The sequence below is a fragment of the Erinaceus europaeus genome, chromosome 1 (assembly GCF_950295315.1).
Source record: "Erinaceus europaeus chromosome 1, mEriEur2.1, whole genome shotgun sequence".
Classification (NCBI taxonomy): Eukaryota; Metazoa; Chordata; class Mammalia; order Eulipotyphla; family Erinaceidae; genus Erinaceus; species Erinaceus europaeus.
In genome coordinates, this window is record NC_080162.1 from 23,606,591 (window position 1) to 23,625,784 (window position 19,194).

General features: G+C 49.4%; 2 protein-coding genes across 4 annotated transcripts in view; one reads left to right on the plus strand and one right to left on the minus strand.

The window, feature by feature from the left end:
- Nucleotides 1–14,986, minus strand: part of VSIR (V-set immunoregulatory receptor) — a 31,525-nt gene extending 16,539 nt beyond the window's left edge. The window contains exon 1 of one of the 2 annotated variants that reach the window (XM_016195347.2): nucleotides 14,585–14,986. In XM_016195347.2, coding sequence (XP_016050833.1) covers nucleotides 14,585–14,666 — 82 coding nt within the window. In that variant the 5' untranslated portion in view covers nucleotides 14,667–14,986. The remainder of the gene's footprint in view (nucleotides 1–14,584) is intronic. The other variant, XM_060202401.1, reaches the window with a different exon arrangement.
- Nucleotides 1–19,194, plus strand: part of CDH23 (cadherin related 23) — a 505,784-nt gene that overhangs the window by 434,750 nt on the left and 51,840 nt on the right. For both annotated transcript variants that reach the window (XM_060201959.1, XM_060201864.1), the window contains 3 exons: nucleotides 17,520–17,741; nucleotides 18,044–18,163; nucleotides 18,858–19,038. In XM_060201959.1, coding sequence (XP_060057942.1) covers nucleotides 17,520–17,741; nucleotides 18,044–18,163; nucleotides 18,858–19,038 — 523 coding nt within the window. The remainder of the gene's footprint in view (nucleotides 1–17,519; nucleotides 17,742–18,043; nucleotides 18,164–18,857; nucleotides 19,039–19,194) is intronic.

Here is a 19,194-nt window from a genome sequence, read left to right on the forward strand (position 1 = left end):
TTGCTTCACAGACAATTGAAGCAGGTCTGCAGGTGTCTATCTTTCTCTCCCCCTCTCTGTCTTCCCCTCCTCTCTCCATTTCTCTCTGTCCTATCTGACAACAATAATAACTACAACAAAAAAAACCAAGGGCAACAAAAGGGAGTAAATAATTTTAAAATAAAAAAGTTTTAAATTAAAAAAAAATACTGTATTTTTACAGAAGCCAGACCTTCCACCTTCTGCACCCCGTAATGACCCTGGGTCCATACTCCCAGAGGGATAAAGAATAGGAAGGCTATCAGGGGAGAGGGTGGGATACATGGAGTTCTGGTGGTAGGAATAGTGTGGAGTTGTACCCCTCTTATCCTATGGTTTTTGTCAGTGTTTCCTTTTTATAAATAAAAATTAAAAAATAATAAAACACACACAATATAAGGCAGACTTTATAGCAAGAAAAAAAATACTGTGTTTTGAAAATAAAATTCCAGGGTTGGGATCCTGGCTATTGTGCTATGTAAACTTCAGTTGACTTCTGTGTGCAATGAGGAAAGCGTCAGCTTCAAGAAGACAGGATGAGGGGAAATGGGACTGTGAACCCTGATGCCCTCTGCAAACACGAGGGGCAGCTTTGACTATGATGTGCTTTTTTTGTTATGATGATATTTGAATGTGAGTCTAATTGTTGTCACAGGGTTTGTTGCAGGCCAGACAGACCAGAAAAGAGAGCTTGAAAACACAGAATTCAGACAGGTGTGTCTTTTTCACTACCATGAGCTTCCTCCTACAGACTCACCCTACCTGCATCAGCCCCTGAACTAAGCTGAGAGAGTCTTGCCCAAGAAAGAGTCTGGGGACATGGTATAGTTTTAGAACTGGACCAGCCTGCCTCGGTATTCAGTAGCTGTGAGTCACTTTTACTCTGAGCCTCAGACCCCTTGTTGTATAACAGAAATGAAATATCTATCTGCTGAAGTAGTATGGAAAATTTACAAGAGGGGGACTAGGTGGTGGCTCACCCAGTTAAGCACACATATTACCAAGAGCAAGGACCTGGGTTCGAGGGGGCGGTGTCCACTTCACAAGTGGTGAAACAGGTCTGCAGCTGTCTTTCTCCCTCTCTCCTTATCTCTATCTCCCTGTCCTCTCTAATGAAAATTAGGAGAAAAAAAAAAAAGAAAGGAAAAAGCAGCCTCCAAGAGCGGCAGATTTATAGTGCCTGCACCGAGTCCCTGGTGACAATCAAAAGAGGAAGGGAGGAAGGAAGGAAGGGAGGGAGGGAAGGAAGGAAGGGAAGAGAAAAGAAAGTTACAAGACACACTCTGAAAGCACCTGGCTAGTTAGTTGGTGCTTGATTCGTGGAAGTCTCTCCCTCTCTCCCTCTCTCTCTCTCTCTCTCTCTCTCTCTTTGCCTCCAGGGTTGTCACTGGGCCTCAATGCTGGCACTCTGAATCCACTGCTTCTGGAGGCCATTTTTCCCATTTTGTTGCCCTTGTTGTTGTTATAGCTGTTGTTGTTGTTGGAGAGGACATAGGGAAATTGAGAGAGAAGGGGAAGACAGAGAGAGGGAGAGAAAGATAAACACCTGCAGACCTGCTTCACCACTTGTGAGGAGGCCCCCTGCAGGTGGGGGGCTGGGTGCTCCAGCCCGGATCCTAAGCCAGTCCTTGCGCTTCACTCCATGTTCGTGCGCTCAACCTACTCCGCTACTGCCCGGCTCCCGTCTCTAATTCATTTTAACAATTCAAGAAAAAAGTTCTATACAATAGAATGGAGAGGTCAACTTCAACCTTTCCAATGTAGGTACAAATGTCAGATAAGAGCTTGTGATCTTTTGGTGGGGGTAGATAGCATAATGGTTGTGCAAAGAGACCCTCACACCTGAGGTTCCTAAATCCCAGGTTCAATCCCCTGCACTACCATAAGCCAGAGCTGAGCAGTGCTCTGATTAAAAAATAAAAAAATAAATAAAAGAGCTTGTGCTCTAGTTGTAGTATTTTTTTTTTCTATTTTGTTTTGTTTGTTTTACCAGAGCACTGATCAACTCTGGCTTATGGTGGTGTAGGGGATTGAACTTGGAACTTTGGAGCCTTAGGCATGACATTCTCTTTGCATAGCCATTATGCTATCTACCCCTACCTGGTGATCCAGTGTTGGAGCACCTGCATATTTAAAGCAGTATAGAGAGGCTAGAAAGCCATGGCCTTGAGAATGTGTCTGCAAGGGTAGAGTGTTAGGCCCTAGAAAGTAAGAAAAAAAAGTCAGACACACCAAAGCTTTTCATTTGCCTCACACACAAGTAAAAGGATGTCATATCTGGGAGCCCGGATTTTGGACAGGCTGAGGAAAGATTTTAGAATATCATTGGCAGATATATTGGTCTCCTTTTCAGGCAGCAACATAAAGACCCAGAAAGAGAAAGTGGTTATGAAATTCTAGAGAGCCTAAAAGTATAGGGGACTCCTAGGCAAGCAGGAACAAAAAAATACATAAAACGGAGTATAATGGTTATGTATAGGTTAATGGTTATGCAAAAAGGCTCTCATGCCTGAGGCTCCAAAGTCCCAGGTTCAGTGCCCTGCACCACCATAAACCAGAGCTGAGCAGTGCTTTGGGGGTTGGGGGGAGTATGTATAACGTGCTGTTTTAAGCACATGTGGACATATCTAACAGTCTTATCATATAGGTGTATGTGAGGGCCTTTTTTTTTTTTTAATTGCTTTGTTTTTGTTTGACTACTCAGCTCTGGTTTATGCTAGTGTGGGGAATTGAACCTGAGACTTTGGAGACTCAGACACAAAAGTCTTTTTGCATAACCATTATGCTGTTCTCCCACCCTGTAGGTGTTGTTTCACTTTCCATTCTGCTGATGAAATACTGAGATGGCAAGTAACTCACTGAAGATCACACAGCAGACACACCCTAGAGCCAGAATTAAGTTCAGGCATGTCGACACTTTTCCTTAAAAATTCAAGCTGGAGGCAGTCTTCATCTTTATTTTATTTGACCTACAATGTACTCATCAAAATTGTAGGGGGGGTGGCTCCAACATTTAAAACCCAAAAATTTAAGGAAAATTCTGACATCTGGTTTCTCTTTGAAAACCAGAGTAGCTCTAGGCCAGCTTTCTTTCTTTTTTTTTCTTCAGGGTTATCGCTGGGGCTTGGTACCTGCACCACAAATCCACTGCTGCTGGAAGCTATTTTTTCCCTTTTTTTTTATTGTTGCCCTTATTATTGTTGTTGTTGGACAGAACAGAGAGAAACGGAGAGAGAAGGGGAAGACAAAGGGGGGAGAGAAAGATAGACACCTGCAGACCTGCTTCATCACTTGCGAAGCGACTCCTTTGCAGGTGGGGAGCCAGGGGCTTGAACCAGAATCCTTATGTCGGTCCTTGCACTTTGTGCTACGTGTGCTTAACCCGCTGCGCTACCACCCGACCCCTAGGTCAGCTTTCTCACGAGGCAGTTATCAACTAGAGCTAAGTAGCAGCCTCAGGTAGGGGTGCTGGACACAGGCGTTCATGTTTACCAGACTCCCCACCACTCCCTAATGTGTCCACCCAGCCGGCTTCACTCTCTCAGCATACTTGCTTGACCCCAGCACAGCTCTCACTTGCGCCTCTGCTAGCTAGTACCCCATTTCCCCTTTATCAGCACCATCTGAAGCCCCAGAGCTACCAGGTGCAGCAGCATTTGCCTGGGCATACACTCTGGGCTGTGGGGAAGAGTGTCTGAGTGGCAGCTAGGGTGCAGGCCTGGGGTGAGCAGAGTGGGACAGGCAGGGAAGAGATGGAGGCAGAAGCAACAAGTGCAAAACTGAGCATATGAGAATGGGGACCAAGAAGTGGACAGAGGTTTGAAAGGCTCAGTGGAGCTGGTGGGGGCAGCCTGTGGGTGGGTGGGGTGGGACAGAGTGGGGACAAGCGGGGCCTTCACCAAGATGTCAAGCCCAGGGACCCCGGGGGCCAAACAGTACTGTTTATGACCACAGAATTACCCAGGCGCAGTGGGGACCCAATTTTCAGCCTTAGAGACAAATTTTCTTGAGGAAAAAAAAATAGAGGGGCACTGAGAGAACTGGGGTCCAGGGACAACAGGGTGAAGTGGAGAAGGGGCATTGCTCAATCCCCATCACCCCATGCACCCCAGAAGGAGCTCTTCCCCTTTTAGAGAAAGAAGCTACACTGGGATTCAGGTTGGGGGTGGGGAGGGCAGGAAGCCAGAGAGTGTTGAATTTCAGCAACAGACCAACATGGAGTGGGCCAGGGGTCCACAAGGCTATGTTCACAGGGGACTGGGGGGGGGGGAGAAAGCCTCCTATTTATTGTGTCTGAGACTAAACCAAGGCCCAGAGTAGTCTGTCACTGGGAGGACACTCAAGGGCATGGTGTTGTGGGGGGGGGGGGTTTGCCAGCATTCCCCCAAGCATAAGTGTACACACTGGTGTTTTATCAGGGAATATATATATAGCCCAGCTGGAATTATAATCATTTAGAGAGAGGATGTTGCTTATCGTCAGAAACAGACTCTTTCGGACACCTGGGTCATTGTCAGCGACTGGGGAGAGTGGGTGGGGAGGAAGGCCCTGGCTCCAGAGTGACCACAAGCACGTGGGACAGGAAAATGACCCCAGCCCTGGGGGCCTGAGCCGATGCCATCCAGTCATTGTGCTGCTTCTGGGGCACTGGACAAGGAGGCAAAAGCCTGGAGGAAGAATGCTTGTGAACCTGGAAAATTCCAGGCCTCAGGATTAAGACCCAGCCATACCCTGTCTGTGTACCCTGGGGCAGGGCCGAGCTTTCTCTGCCCATCCCCACCCCCTTCTTCATTATCTTAAGAGACCTCCTAGCTTCTATGCCTCCACCAGCTCTGAAGTCTATAGCAGGAAAGCAGGTCGTTTTTTCCTTAGGATAGAGGAGGGGACAAGAAATGTGTCACAAAGTTGAGCACAGACATGTATAGGCACTTCTTAAGTGTTAGGACTTGTTTGCATATTTTATTCCCAGCTCATATAATTCCCGTAACACTCCCTGACTTTTGTATTACCATCCCTGTTTTAAAAATAATGAAGAGGGGAGTCTAGCAGTAGCACAGCGGGTTAAGCGCAGGTGGCGCAAAGCGCAAGGACCAGTGTAAGGATCCCAGTTGGAGCCCCCGGCTCCCCACCAGCAAAGGGAGTCGCTTCACAAGCTGTGAAGCAGGTCTGCAGGTGTCTATCTTTCTCTCTCCTCCTCTCTGTCTTCCCCTCCTCTCTCCATTTCTCTCTGTCCTATCCAACAACGACGACTATAAGAATAACTACAACAATAAAACAACAAGAGCAACAAAAGGGAATAAATAAATAAATAAATATCAAAAAATAAAAATAAAAAAAATAATGACGAGGTGGATGGAAGGGGGGAGGGCAATGGCGCATCTGCTTGAGCTCACACAACATTATCATGAGCAAGTACCCAGATTCAAACGCCTGCTCCCCACCTGTAGGAGTTCACAAGAAGTGAAGCAGGTCTGTAGGTATCTTTCTCACTCCTGCTCTCCCTTCTTCAAAAAAAAAAAAAAAGGAAAAAAATACGTGTGGTGGATTTGTTTTTCAGCCACCGAGCCCCAGTGATAACCCTGGTGGCAAAATAAATAAAGTAAAATAAAGGCAAGGTGGCCAGGCAGCGGTGTACCCAGTGGATTGTGCACGTTACAGTACTCAAGGATCTGCATTCAAGCCCTCAGTCCCTACCTGCAGACGGGACGCTTCACAAGAGGTGAAGCAGTGCTGCAGGTGCTGCAGGTATCTCTGTCTCTGTCTCTCTCTCCCCCCACCTCCTCCTCCCCTCTCAACTTATCTCTGTGTTCACTTTATTTTATTTTATTTATTTATTTATTTATTTTGCTTCCAGGCTTATCACTGGGGCTCGGTGCCTGCACTATGAATCCACTGCTCCTGGAGGCTATTTTTTCCCCTTTTGTTGCCTTTGTTGTTTATTTTCATTGTTGTTGTTATTATTGTTGTTGCTATTGCTGCCGTCATCATTGTTGGATAGGACAGAGAAATCAAGAGAGGAGGGAAAGACAGAGAGGAAGAGAGAAAGACACCTGCAGACCTGTTTCACCACTTGTGAAGCCACCCCACTGCAGGTGGGGAGCCGGGGGCTCGAACCAGAATCCTTGTGCCAGTCCTTGCGCTTACAGCCATGTGCGTTTAACCCGCTGCACTACCACCTGGCCCCCCATCTCTGTGTTTCTATGCAAAAATAAGAAATAAAGTAATTGTTGGGAGTTGGGCGGTAGCACAGTGGGTTAAGCACACATGGTGCAAAGCACAAGGACCGGCGTAAGGTTCCCGGTTCGAGCCTCCAGCTCCCCACCTGCAGGGGAGCCACTTCACAAGTGGTGAAGCAGGTCTGCAGGTGTCTGTCTTTCTCTCCCCCTCTCTGTCTTCCCCTCCTCTCTCCATTTCTCTCTGTCCTATCCAACAATGAAGACAGACAACAATGATAGCTACAACAATAAAACAACAAGGGCAACAAAAAGGGAATAAATAAATAAATAAATAAATATTTTTTTAAAGAAATAAAATAATTGCTAAAAAAGGAAACTGAGCTGATAAGATAGCTTACCTGGGAGAGTACCTGTTTTGTTTTGCATGGGTTTTCTTTTTGCCATGTTTGTAGCCCAGGTTCAAACCTGGACCCTACTGCACTGCACATGCTTTAGTGTTGTGTCTTTGTTCTCTCTCTCCCTCTCTCCTCTCTCCCTCTCTCTCTCTCCCTCCCTCTCTCTCCCTCCCTCCCTCCCTCCCTCCCCTCACCAGGGTTATCGCTGGGGCTCGGTGCTGACACTATGAATTCGCTGTTCCTGGTGGCCTTTTTTTTTTTTTCAGGTAGGACAGAGAGAAAGTGAGAAAGTACGGGGTGAGAAAGAGAGAGAGAGAGAGACACCTGCAGATCTGCTTCACTGCTCATGAAGTGAACCCCCTGCAGGTGGGGAGCAGGGGCTCCAACCTGAGTGATTGCACTTGATAATATGTGCACTTGGCCGGGTATGCCATTGCCCAGACCCCTCTCTGTCGCTTTCTGAAAACATCCACCTGGAGTGGTGAGGCTTCAGAAATAACACTATGTAAGTAAAAATAATAAAATAAAATATAAGGGGTGGAGATATAGTATAATGGTTATGCAAAAGAATTTCATGCCTGAATTTCCCACCTTCAGTCCCCTGCACCACCATAAGCTAGAGCTGATCAGTGCTCTGGTATAATAGAAATAATAATTCCATATACATGGAAATAGTAGCCAGGGGGTACTATTAGCTCCATTGGCAGAGTACAGGACTAGCATACCTGTGCTTCCTAATTTGATCTGACTTGTCTCTCTCTCTCCTCTCTGTCTCATTTGAAACTTCCATATGTTGTAAATAAAATACATCTTGAAAATAGAAAAAGGGTCCAGATAGTGATGCACCTGGTTGAGTACACACACTACAGTGTGCAAGGACCCAGGTTCAAGCCCCTGGTTCCCACCTGCAGGGGGGAAAGCTTCACAAGTGGTGAATCAGGGCTGCAGGTGTCTCTCTGTCTCTCTTCCTCTCTATATCTCCCTCTTCACCTCTCAATTTCTCTCTGTCTCTATCCAATCATAATTTTAAGAAAATTAAAAAGAAAATTTTTTTTAAAAAGGGAACAAATTCAGAGAAGTTGTTCAACTTGCCCAAAGCCATACAGCCCTGTGTGGCTGAGTTGACACCGACACCGCAAACATGCCTTCCCTCTGCAGACAGGAAGGGTCCCCCAACCCTCCAGTGGGTGGGGCTGACATCTCCTTCTCCTCCTTCTCCAGCTGCTCAAAGTGTAAACTTTTGACTAACCAGCGGACTGTGTGTGCTGTTAGCGCAGCAGGCCTGGCTTTGCCCCAGACCTACACAGAAAACATCATCCTCCCATTCCACACGTATTTCCCCCACCACCTGACATGAGTCAGGTCCAAGGCAGAGCGGCCACAAAGTTGCATAAGGGATGTATGCTCAGAATTTAGTTCTGCTTCTGTTACTTTCTAGTTGTGTGCCCCTCAGCCACAGGTGGACGCTGGTTTTCATAGCCTTCACTTCTTTCCACCCAGCAGGCACCTGGTGAAACCCTTGGGGTGGATGTATGTATGTGTGTGTTGTGTTTTTTCCCTGCTGGGGCATGTGCCCAGCCCACAGTTGCCAAGGCAACACCCTAGCCTTTGGGGGTGGACCTTCAGCTGGATTAGTCAGGCCTGGGTGGCCCCACCCAAACAGCTGAACTCTGTCCAGCTACTAAGGGTTGTAAATAAACAGTTATGATTGCCTGCTATTGCTGCCTGAGTACTAGATGGAAAAGGTCAGCTCCTCCTCATAGGAGGGGGACCCCAAACAGATATGAGCCTGACCTCTTGCTCCCTGCCAGGCCCTGCCCACCCCCCCCACCTCTGCCCCCACTATAGTCCCGGAAGGTTGTAGGGAAAGATCTGTCTTTACCAAGGGAAACAGAGGCAAGGACCAGTGTGGACTCTGTCTGCCCATACTGAGCTCCAGGAAGTACCACTGGGGCTCTAAGCAGGCAGGCCTGCCTGCCCATGGGACTCTGTAGCTGTCAAGGACAAAGGGCATCTCAGATGTGTTTATTGATACCTGCCCCCGCAGGAAGTGTCCATTCACATAAGGCCAAAGAGTCCGGGAAGGGGAAGCCAGGCTCTATTGGAGGAAGCAGCACTTCCAGCACCTTGGGAAAGCTTTGAAGCATCCGGGGCTGGAGCCTAAGCAACTGGCCAAAGGCTTGGCCAGTGGATACTTACTTCTCTGGATGACTCCTTCGCAGACACCTCCAGCCCTCCCTGAGGATAACTGCATGCAGCCTAGGCTACCAGCTTTTGTCCTCTGCCATCAAGATCCTGAGCTTTGTAGATGTCCTAAGATTCAGGTTCAAGTCTTTCCATATGCCAGCTTTGGTGCAGGATGCCCAGTGGCAGCAGTAGCAACTGGCATTTTCTCTGTGCCAGGCTCATTCTACTCACTTTTACATATGTTTTATTTATTTAACCCCTCCCCCGATGAGTTAGCTACTATCATCATAAAGGTGGAGATAGGAATGGTCTGGGAGGTGGCAGTGGATAAAGCATTGGACTCTCAAGCGTGAGGTCTGGAGTTCAATCCTTGGCTGCACATGTACCAGAGTGATGTCTGGTTCTCTCTCTCTCTCTTTCTCTCTCTCTCTCTCTCTCAATCCCTACCCCTCTCATTGATAAATAAATAAAATATATATTTTTTAAGTTGAAGACAGGAGACAGCATAAAACAACACAGCGCTGAAACCCCCACCCCCACCCCCAGTACAGTGGGGACCTGGCTCCAACCTGGGTCATGCCAGTGGCAAAGCAGATACCTTGCCAGGTGAACTATCTTGCTGGCCCTGTTACCCTCTCCGCTTTGAAGATGAGGAAACACAAGCATGGGGAGGTTTAAGTAGCTATCTCATAGTCTCAAAAATAGTGTGGTGAGGGCAAGAGTTAAAACCAGGTAGTATGGCTCCTGAGGCTTGTGCCCTCAAAGTTTCAGAGTGTAGAGGTAGACAGAGACTAGCTGAGGCCCCTCCTCCTGGTTGCAGATGGTCAGATGGCTTGACCAATAAGGGTCCATCTTGCTGGTGCTTTTGCCAATAAGGCTGCAAGCCTTTCTCCCTCTCTCACTGTGGTCTTTGAGGTGGCTAGTTATTCCCAGCACAGGACAGGACCTGGATAGAGACCCTGAACTTATTTGGACATGAGCTCTGACTGGAGAAGACAACGGTGACTAGGAGAGTGTGGGTCTGGAGGAAACTCAGAGAGGTCTTCTGATGTGGTCCTGGCTTCAGGCTGGGGTGTACTGCCTGTCACCCCGCTGCCACCAGCTGGCACTTCTTACAGTGGCAGGCTTGCTCCTGAAGTGATAAGGAGGAGCTGAGAGCATTGCTAGTTTTACTTTTTGTTTTACAGCATGAAATAACTTTGAATCATATATAGAGAGGGCTATTCCCTTTTTAATTCTCTTTCAGTTCTGACTAGATCAAAAAGAAAGTCTCAGTTTAATGTCACTACACCTTCAAAACATACCTGTCACTTGTTAATCTTCCTTTTTGGAAGGGACAACAGCTTTGGGATTCAGGACCTTCCTCAGGCTATCGTATCGTTCCCAGCTAGAATTTAATACCCTTATTTGGTTTTTCCTATTATGTTTTTTTTCAATTTTGGTTCTATTTTTGGCAAGTGATACTGGTTTTCCATTTATGGCAGTGATATAAAGTTTCCTTCTCAAAAATATTTACTTAAGTTTGGAAAATGTGTAAACGTAAAGAAAAGAAAGTAAGTAGCTATGATGACAGGTAAATACTGCAGAAACCCCCCCCCCCCCCCGCCCCAGTGGGAAGCACCAGGCTAGGGAAACGCCACTGAGGAACTACCCTCACACTGTGTTAGCAGCCTCACCAAGACCATGCCCCGCCCCCTTACCATGGCTCAGGTTAAGGGGGAACATGAGTTCATGGCCCCACCACAAAGGCACAGCAGAGGCATAACTGGATCCCAGGTCTCCATGGGAAATAAGCGCCTCTGTGGACAGGTTCAGGGGAACTAGGCCTGGCTGGTCACTAGCAGAGCAGCTTCATTCTTCATTCGTAAATGGTGACGGCCATGGCCATTGTCTTTCTCAGTGGGGATGGTCAGCTAAAGTAAATAGACTGAGTCTAAACATCAGTTACACAAAAGACCCCACTGAGTCAAGCAAGCCCTGGTCTTCCCTTGAGGCTGCAAAATCCCCCTCTTTGGGGGACTTTTCAGAGGAGAAGCTCTAAGCACCTCCCTGGACCTTTTAGACTGGAAGTGCCTATTGGTGCTCAGAGATCCAGTGTGGCCTTCAGATGGCCAGGATTCAAAAGGGTCCAATCCTAGTGAAACCAGCCAGTGCCAATGGCCTCCAGAGACCAGGAGGCAGATGGTAGAACATGGCATGGCATTCACCAGCTGCCAGGTACTGTGCTAGGTTTGCTGAGTCTTTTCTTTCTCTCTCTCTCTCTCTCTCCCTTTCTTTCTTTCTTACTTTCTTTGCCTCCAGGGTTATTACTGGGGCTTGGTGCCAACGCTAAGTCCATTGCTCTCAGAAGCCATTTTTCCCTCTTGTTATTATTCTTGTTATTTTATATGATAAGAAATTGGGAAGGGAGGGGGAGATAGAGAGGAAGAAAGAGAGGTAGCCACCTGCAGACCTGCTTCATGCTTGTGAAGCATCCCTGCTGTAAGTGGGGATCAGAAGTTCGAACTCTGATCCTTGCACATAGTACTATACCGGGTTCTACTTAACCAGGTACGCCACCTCCCAGCCCCTCTTCTGAGTCTTCACAGCAGCCCTCTGAGCTCAGGAGGCGCAGTGCACTCACCGACCCTTTAGAGACAAGGGAACTTGCTCAGGGGTGCTGGAAAGCTTGTTCCAAGTCACTAGGCAGTAAACAGCCATCTTGGGGCTTGAACCTAGGTCAGACTGACTTCCACAGCTGGACAGGGCCATGAAGGAAACCCTAGTGGACAAGGTTTTCCCATCCTGATGCAGGGTACCACCAGGAAGGCCTTGGGCATGCCTGCATAGCTGCCAAGGAGACTCAAGTGTGCCAACAGAAGCCACACTGCCCATCCAGGCTTACCCCTCTCTGGTGAGGTCAGGCTGCTCCTGGGTGAACAGCTGGCCGACAACCTGGGGTCTCAGGTCAGTTGTAGAAGTTAGTCTATGCTGGTTGAAGAGGTCTTCCAATAGGACAGATGCCTATACTCTGTGTGCATACAGGGAGGCAGTCTCTTAGTTTCCTAGCAGGGCTCCCCCTGCCTGGTTACCTCCTAACCCAGGAGATAAGATCTCAGCAAGAAATATTTGGCCTGCCTGGGAAAAACAAGACCAGTTCGGTTCAGTGAGGGGGCGCCCCAATCCTACTCCCCTCTCAGGTAACCCCTGGCATTGAACAGATGCCTCCTTCTGCCCATGGGCTGACCTCAAGGTTGCTTCTCTCTACCCAGGGCCTCTAGGCAGTGGGTTGTAAATTTCCTAAGAGCTGTTGATTGCTGTGTCAGAGGCTTACACCATGGGATTACTCAGCAAGACTCTGCAATCCTATTTACGATGATGAAGGGAAAGAAAGGTGTCTCCCCTCCCTAGCCCCAAGAGTGTGCCTCTGTGTGCTAATCCCAGAGCTGGTAACTCCTGAGTCAGCACACGGGACATAGCAGGACAGTAACTCCTGCAGGTGCTAGGAATACCTAGAGGGGAAGAAAAGAATCTAGCACCCTCTATGTCTGGTGGGTCTTGACTCCCAAGGTGCCTCCCTCCACCATCTCACCCTGAGTCAAGCCCAGGGAAAAGGCATCTTCAACCTTTCTGGCTTCCTGAGCACCCTGATCTGGTACCACCACCACTGTCCTTGGTGCCAGCCCCACAAGAGCTACAGAACAGGCCTGTATCAATCATTTCCATCCCACCTTCCTATCAAGGATTCAGCCTCCCAGGAGTCCTGTCCAAGGCAGCCCGTACCTCCACAACCTAGTGAGGTGGTCTTTCCAACTTGCAGACCCTCCTGACCCTAGGCCTCTCCCCTCTGTGATCTGCCTCACTGCACTGAGGAGTGAGAGAAGTGTTCATAAGCAGATCCAGAGTCCCAGACAAGTTCAAAGCTAAGACAGTGCTCCTGGCTTCTTTTTTTTTCTAAAAAAAAAAAAAAAATTAATTTTATTTATTTATTTGCGTTTGTTGCCCTTGATGTTTCATCGTTATAGTTATTGTTGTAGTTATTGATGTCGTCATTGTTGGATAGGACAGAGAAATGGAGAGAGGAGGGGAAGACACAGAGGAGGAGAGAAAGATAGACACCTGCAGACCTGCTTCACCGCTTGTGAGGCAACTCCCCTGCAGATGGGGAGCCGGGGGCACGAACCAGGAACCTTACGCTGATCCTTGCACTTTGCACCACCTGCGCTTAACCCGCTGTGCAACCGCCCAACTCCCTACTCCTGGCTTCTTACAGCAAAACGCTGCCTCTTGAGCCGGGCCCAGGGAGTGATGACCCTGTGGAGTGCCAAGCAGATTGAGAAGTCAGATCCCCTGGGAGTGAGGGTCAGCAGCTCTGGACCTCTCTCCTACTGGCTGCTGTGAAAACTGGGTCCCTATGCTCTGTGTTTTTTGTTTGTTTGGTTTTTTGTTTGTTTGTTTTCTTGAACTCAGTTTCCCAAATAGCAGCTGCTGAACAGAAAGTAGCACAGCCAGGAATGGGCATGGAAGGGGAAGAAAACAGGAAGTGCCTCTCAGGTCACTTGGGAGGAGTGGCAGGGCAGGTGGTCTGTGGTGGGCATCTGATGTTCCTCCTGCCTGCCAGTGTCCCTACTCTAGAAGCCATGCCTGCTATGAGCCATGCCCATGGTGCTGGGACCCTCTCCCTGTGCTCTCTCTCCTCCATTAGTCAGTCATCCTGGGGAGCTTGCAGGCCAGGCCTTAGGCAGCTGCAGGGTGTAGACTCTTCCCTTTATCAGAGGCACACCTAGACCTCCAAGTACTGAGATAACATGCTGCCTGCAGGCACCATTTGCTTCAGAGTTCTCCAGCCTTTCTCTCTTTACACTGCCCTCTCCCTTCTACCCTCTTCTTCTGACCCAACCCTGGGTGCCTGTGTTAGACTCCCACCTCCTTCCAGCCTCCCTCTGACTCCTCTCATGACTCACACTTTCCCTGGCAGGCACTCCCCATACAGTTTCATTCCACAGACTGTCTACTTTTTCCCTTTGAGGTTCAGCCTCTTCAGTTCTGGACAGGCAAGAACCGGGAGTCAGACTGTGGGTACCAGGGCTTGTGCACCCACTCACCCACCCACCCACCCTGCCCCAGGAGTCCCTGTGTCCTGCCTGTTGGTGCTCACCTGGTTTGTGACAGAGGAAAGTGTCACTTTCCTATGTAGGATCTCTGTGTTTGAGCTGAGAAAGCTGAGACAGAGGTATGGACCCAGAAGGGAGTCCTGGTTAAGCTGGAACAGGGTCCCACATGCTCCCCATTGACCCCACGCTGATCCCTGAGCTAAGCTTTGCCAGGATGCTAGCAGTCAACAGGTTATCCCCTCAGGATAGAGACACGGTGGGCAGCACTACCCACATCTGAGGGGGAATCAGAGCCCGTACTGACAAGTTGCTATATCCTCAGGACACTGAGTGAGAGCAGCACACACACACACACACACACACACACACACACACACACACACGATCCTCAGGTGAGGGTCAAGGGAGATGCCACAGGTGTCACAAGTAGCTGTGTCCGCTGAGACCCCTAGGGCTGCCCTGTGTCCTCCTGTTCTGCAGAAGCTGCTCATACCCTGGGCTCTCTGAGCAAGGCAAGCTTGAACAGGCAGCTGTCACAACTACAGATGTGCCACAACCCCGCCTGAACACGTGGCAGTGGTGCTGCTGCTTCCCGGGTGTCCCGGGTGGGGGTCTGGGCCAGCTGAGGGGGTGCCTCCACCAGCTTAGGTCCCCTCACCCTGCCCACCCTACTCCCCAGTGCTCCTCCCCAAGCTCAGCCTCCCTCCCACCTTACCTCGGGAGGCAGCAAGGAAGAGAGTGAGCAGCACGGGCGCCCAGCTCCGGCCCGCGGCCTCTGGGACGTGGGGGCAGCTCATATCGCCAACGACAAGCAGAGCCTCGCTGCTGGGTCTGAGCAGGGTCGCCCGGGTGCACAGCAGCCTGGACGCGGCCAGCGGGGAACCTCCCGGTGGGGAGAGATCCGAGCACTGAGAGCCGCGGCGGCTACGAGCCGCCTGCTCCGGGACCCCACAGCGCCCCCGGGGGGCCACACCGGGCACTGCCTCTGGAGCGCCCCGTGGGAGGGGCTTCCTGGACGGTTCTCCAAGCTGCAGACAGGAGACCCGAGGGCGGGGGCGCCTGCCTCGAGTTCCCCCGGGGACTGACAACCCTGGTCCTGCGCCCCAGTGTGTGGAAGGCAGTCCCCGTGGTAGAATTAATTAATTGTAATTAATTAATTAAGGAATTCTTTCACAAAGGCTTTTCTCACTCTGAGATAAGCCTAGCCCTACAGAGTCAAACTCTGGAATGCGTATCTTTTTCTTTCTTTTAAAAAATTATTTTATTTTTTGTTTTTATTTTATTTATTTACTTTTAATTTCTTTATTGGGAGGTTAATGGTTTACAGTCGACAGTAAAATACCGTAGTTTGTACATAAGTAACATTTCCCAGTTTTCCACGTAACTTTTTCTTTCTTTAACTGAGCATGTTTCTATTCTACTTGTGGTTTGGAGCCAGGCTCTTCTCATTTCTGCAAGTGCACACGCTACCTTTGTTTTTTGTTTGTTTTTTTGCAAAGATACAAGTTGGAACAGATTTAACTGTAGATTTCCGAGCCTGCATGTGTGTACACACACACACAACATAGGTACAGGAGCACATAACGGCCTTGGCATATCCCTGTACTTGGATACCCAAGTCTGTAGCTAGCGTGTCCAGTAAAAACTCATCAGCACTTGTGTCCTCTGAAGTGCCAGCTCCTCCCTCTCTCAGGCATGTCTCTGCGGGACACTCAGACACGCCACTGTCATGTCCTCCTCTTGTTCCCACCCATCACTGCTAGCTGCCCTGGTGATCTCTCTCACTCCTGTCCCAAGTTCTTCTCATCCTTTGGGACTCGATTCCTTGCCCTTCACAAAGTGAAAATATATGAGCGATCAAGCCAAATCCTTATTACCAGACAGAAAAGGTCCAGAGAGGAGGTGTGACTTGCTCAAAGTCACACAGTTCCAGCCTAAGCCCTGCTTTGGCAATGGCTTCAGCAACCATGTTAACACCCCTCCCCCCAAGGCCCAGAGCAATATCTCCTCAGGGTCAGTAACAGTCTTCTAGAGTTGAGGTCTGCTCCCATCTGTCCCTCCCTCCAGGGCCATCCAGAGTCAAGGAAGAAACTATACAGAATTTGTCCACAGCTAATACTTATTTATTTTGCCCCACCTGCTTTCTGTTCTGTGACCTTGACAATGACCTAGTCACATTCCCCCATCCCAGATATCTTAACAGTTGTTAAAACTTATCATGTCATATGAACCACTAATTATTGTTTGTACTAGTCAGAGTCCTGTCAGGAAACAGGTGGCCCATGCAGGGCTTAACTGAAGAAAGTTTAAGGGAGAGACTGTTTACTCGGGGCTGGGGAAGTACCCACAGGCCAGCAGCTGAGGGGGACCATTACCAGAAAGTCTAGAAGAAAGAGAAAAGGCAAGGTGACTGGTGACAGCTGCAGCTGAGGAAGGGGCACCACCTAGGAGAATCACAGCCTCAGGGAAGGAGGGAGTATGGGAGGCCCCCCCTCCTCCCCACCTCCCCAACACACACACACACACACACACACACCACCCCCTCCTGTCCTCTGCCAGGACCTCTCACACCCAGGGGAAAGTGTTGGCCAGGTAGTGCTCAGTATCCTCATCCAGGCACTACCAGAAGCGTGGGTCAGAGGGGTGAGGGGCCAAGGAACAGAGAACACCACCATGTGTGGACTTGCCTCTGTTTATCCACTCTGTATGTGAAGTGCTCCCCCCACACTTCTTGCCTCTGTTTATCCACTCTGTATGTGAAGTGCTCCCCCCCCACTTCTTGCCTCTGTTTATCCACTCTGTATGTGAAGTGCCCCCCACACACACACTTCTTGGGATGCTGGTTACTGGGTTCTGTTTTGCTGAATGTTACCTGTGGGCCAGAAACGCTGAGCCTCAGGACAACACAGTGCCGAAACTTCTAGTGGTTTCATGTGCTGTGAGCATTGTTTTCTGCACCTCCACAAATCTGGCCCATAAAATTGTCTTCCTCTTAAAAATGCTGAAAAGAGGCATTTCTTCCATTTACATGAAAGATAGATGAAGCTTACATGCTATGGAGAGGGAGTGACTGGATATTACTGGGGTTAATTTCATATGTCAAGTCGAATCACTAGATTACTAGGAGGTCTCAAAACTTTACATCAGGCTCAACCTGACGCTGTTGACTGGCTACGGAAGAAGGGCAAACGCTAGAAGAAGAAGACTAGATTACTGTGATGACAAGGGGCCTGAGGTGGTGCCTGACCCTGGCACAGCCATGACTGATTAGTGACATCTGTCATGGCAGAGACAGGGGAGTGGTGATGTGAGTATCATCTCAGCCTTTGGTAGCATCTCTGTGATTCCTTCTTTGTTTTTTGTTGTTGTTGTTGTTGTTTGTTTGCTTTTTTAACCAAAGCACTACTCAGCTCTGATTTATGGTTGTTTGGAGGATTGAATCTGGGCCTTCTGAGCCTCAGGCATGAGAGTCTCTGTACACAACCATTATGCTATCTACTCCTCCCCCGTAATTCCTTCTGATACCAGCCTGTGACTTTCCTCCTTTATTTTTCTTTCTTTCCTCACCCTAGTGGATCACACAGAGCTCAAAGGCTGCTTCCACCCTCTAATCTGCTGGCCAAGGAACTTGACCATTCTCTTCCCCACAGGCCACCACCCACGTGTATGTGACCATCGTGGATGAGAATGACAACACACCCGTGTTCCAGCAGCCTCACTATGAGATCTTACTAGACGAGGGCCCTGACACAATTAACAGGAGCCTCCTCACCGTCCAAGCACTAGACCTGGATGAGGGGCCCAACGGCACAGTCACCTATGCCATTATCGCTGGCAATATCATCAATACCTTCCGTATCAGTCGACGAACGGTCAGCAGCAGGGGCCCAGGGAAGGGCAGGGCCTCTCTAGAGGTGGAGGAGGGAAGTTGACTGACAACATGGGAAAAGGGGAGAATCAGAGCAAAAATGGGGTCCAGGGAAACTGGGGGGCAGCCAGTGTGGGAGGATGAAAAACCTTGGATGCTGAGAGTTCTGGTCTAGAGGATAGCAGGGATCCGCCCCCCCCTTCCCTGTCAAGGCAGGACATCAGCAGCTACTTCCTGGGGGAGGTCAGAGGGTGCCCCAGAGCCACCGCTCAGGCATCCATTGTTGCCTCCTCTCCATGTCCCCAGGGTGTCATCACTGCCATCAAGGAGCTGGACTACGAGATCAGCCATGGTCGCTACACCCTGATTGTCACTGCCACAGACCAGTGCCCCATCCTGTCCCGTCGCCTCACCTCTACCACCACGGTGAGTGTGTGGAACATGGTCCCAACTTGGGGTGGAGGGGGGGGAGGTGAGAAGTTCCAGAAAACTCTTAATGGGAAAAAGACAGGAGGTGGGGAGTGGGGAATGGTTGTCCTGATCTGATACTCACAGACTTGCTATGTGACTTTGGGGCTGGTGACTGATCTTCTCTGTGTGGCAGCATCTGTGAGACAGAAGATGATACTTGCCTAGATAGTTAAACCCGAACTCTTACCAGATCATGAGGGATTTTCTGTCTCCTGGCTGTGTGACCCTGGGTAGGTCATTTCATCTCCTTTGGACTTCACTTTACTCCTTTGTGGAAGGGAAGGCAGGTAGTAAAAATTGTTTCAGGGTATGGGAATAACAGACGAAACTATGTTAAACAGTCCTGGTACAGCAATCACAGGAAGGCCACAGCATCTTTGCTAACAATATTAATCACTAATTAGCCTGCCTATAGAAAGACTTCCATGATAACCATCACAATCTACATGCACTGCTTAAAAAACTCTTCCATTAGGCTGGAGGAGATAGCGCAAAGGTTATGCAAAAGGCTCTCCCACAACCTTTATCCCATATGCTCCTTGCCTCCTGGCAAGGCAGGACTGTCAGATCCACTTTAGCCCTGAGGAAACTGGGTTCAGCATATGACTGGCTGGGGGTGCAGCCTGGTGAAGCTTGTCCACCATTCCAGGTGCTTGTTAATGTGAACGACATTAATGACAATGTGCCCACCTTTCCTCGAGACTATGAGGGGCTGTTTGATGTCACCGAGGGCCAGCCAGGGCCCAGAGTGTGGACCTTCCTAGCCCATGACCGGGACTCAGGCCCCAACGGGCAGGTGGAGTACAGCATCGTGGATGGAGACCCTCTGGGTGAGTGGGGGCTGAGCTGGGGCTGGGACTGCATGACCTAAAGGTCCTCCCCCCACCCCCTCGCTTAGGAGCAACGTGGGAAAAACAGGGAGAGTGTCAAGGCTGTTAGCCCCATCATTGTGCCATCTTGGTTCTTTGGGCCTCAGCATCCCCATC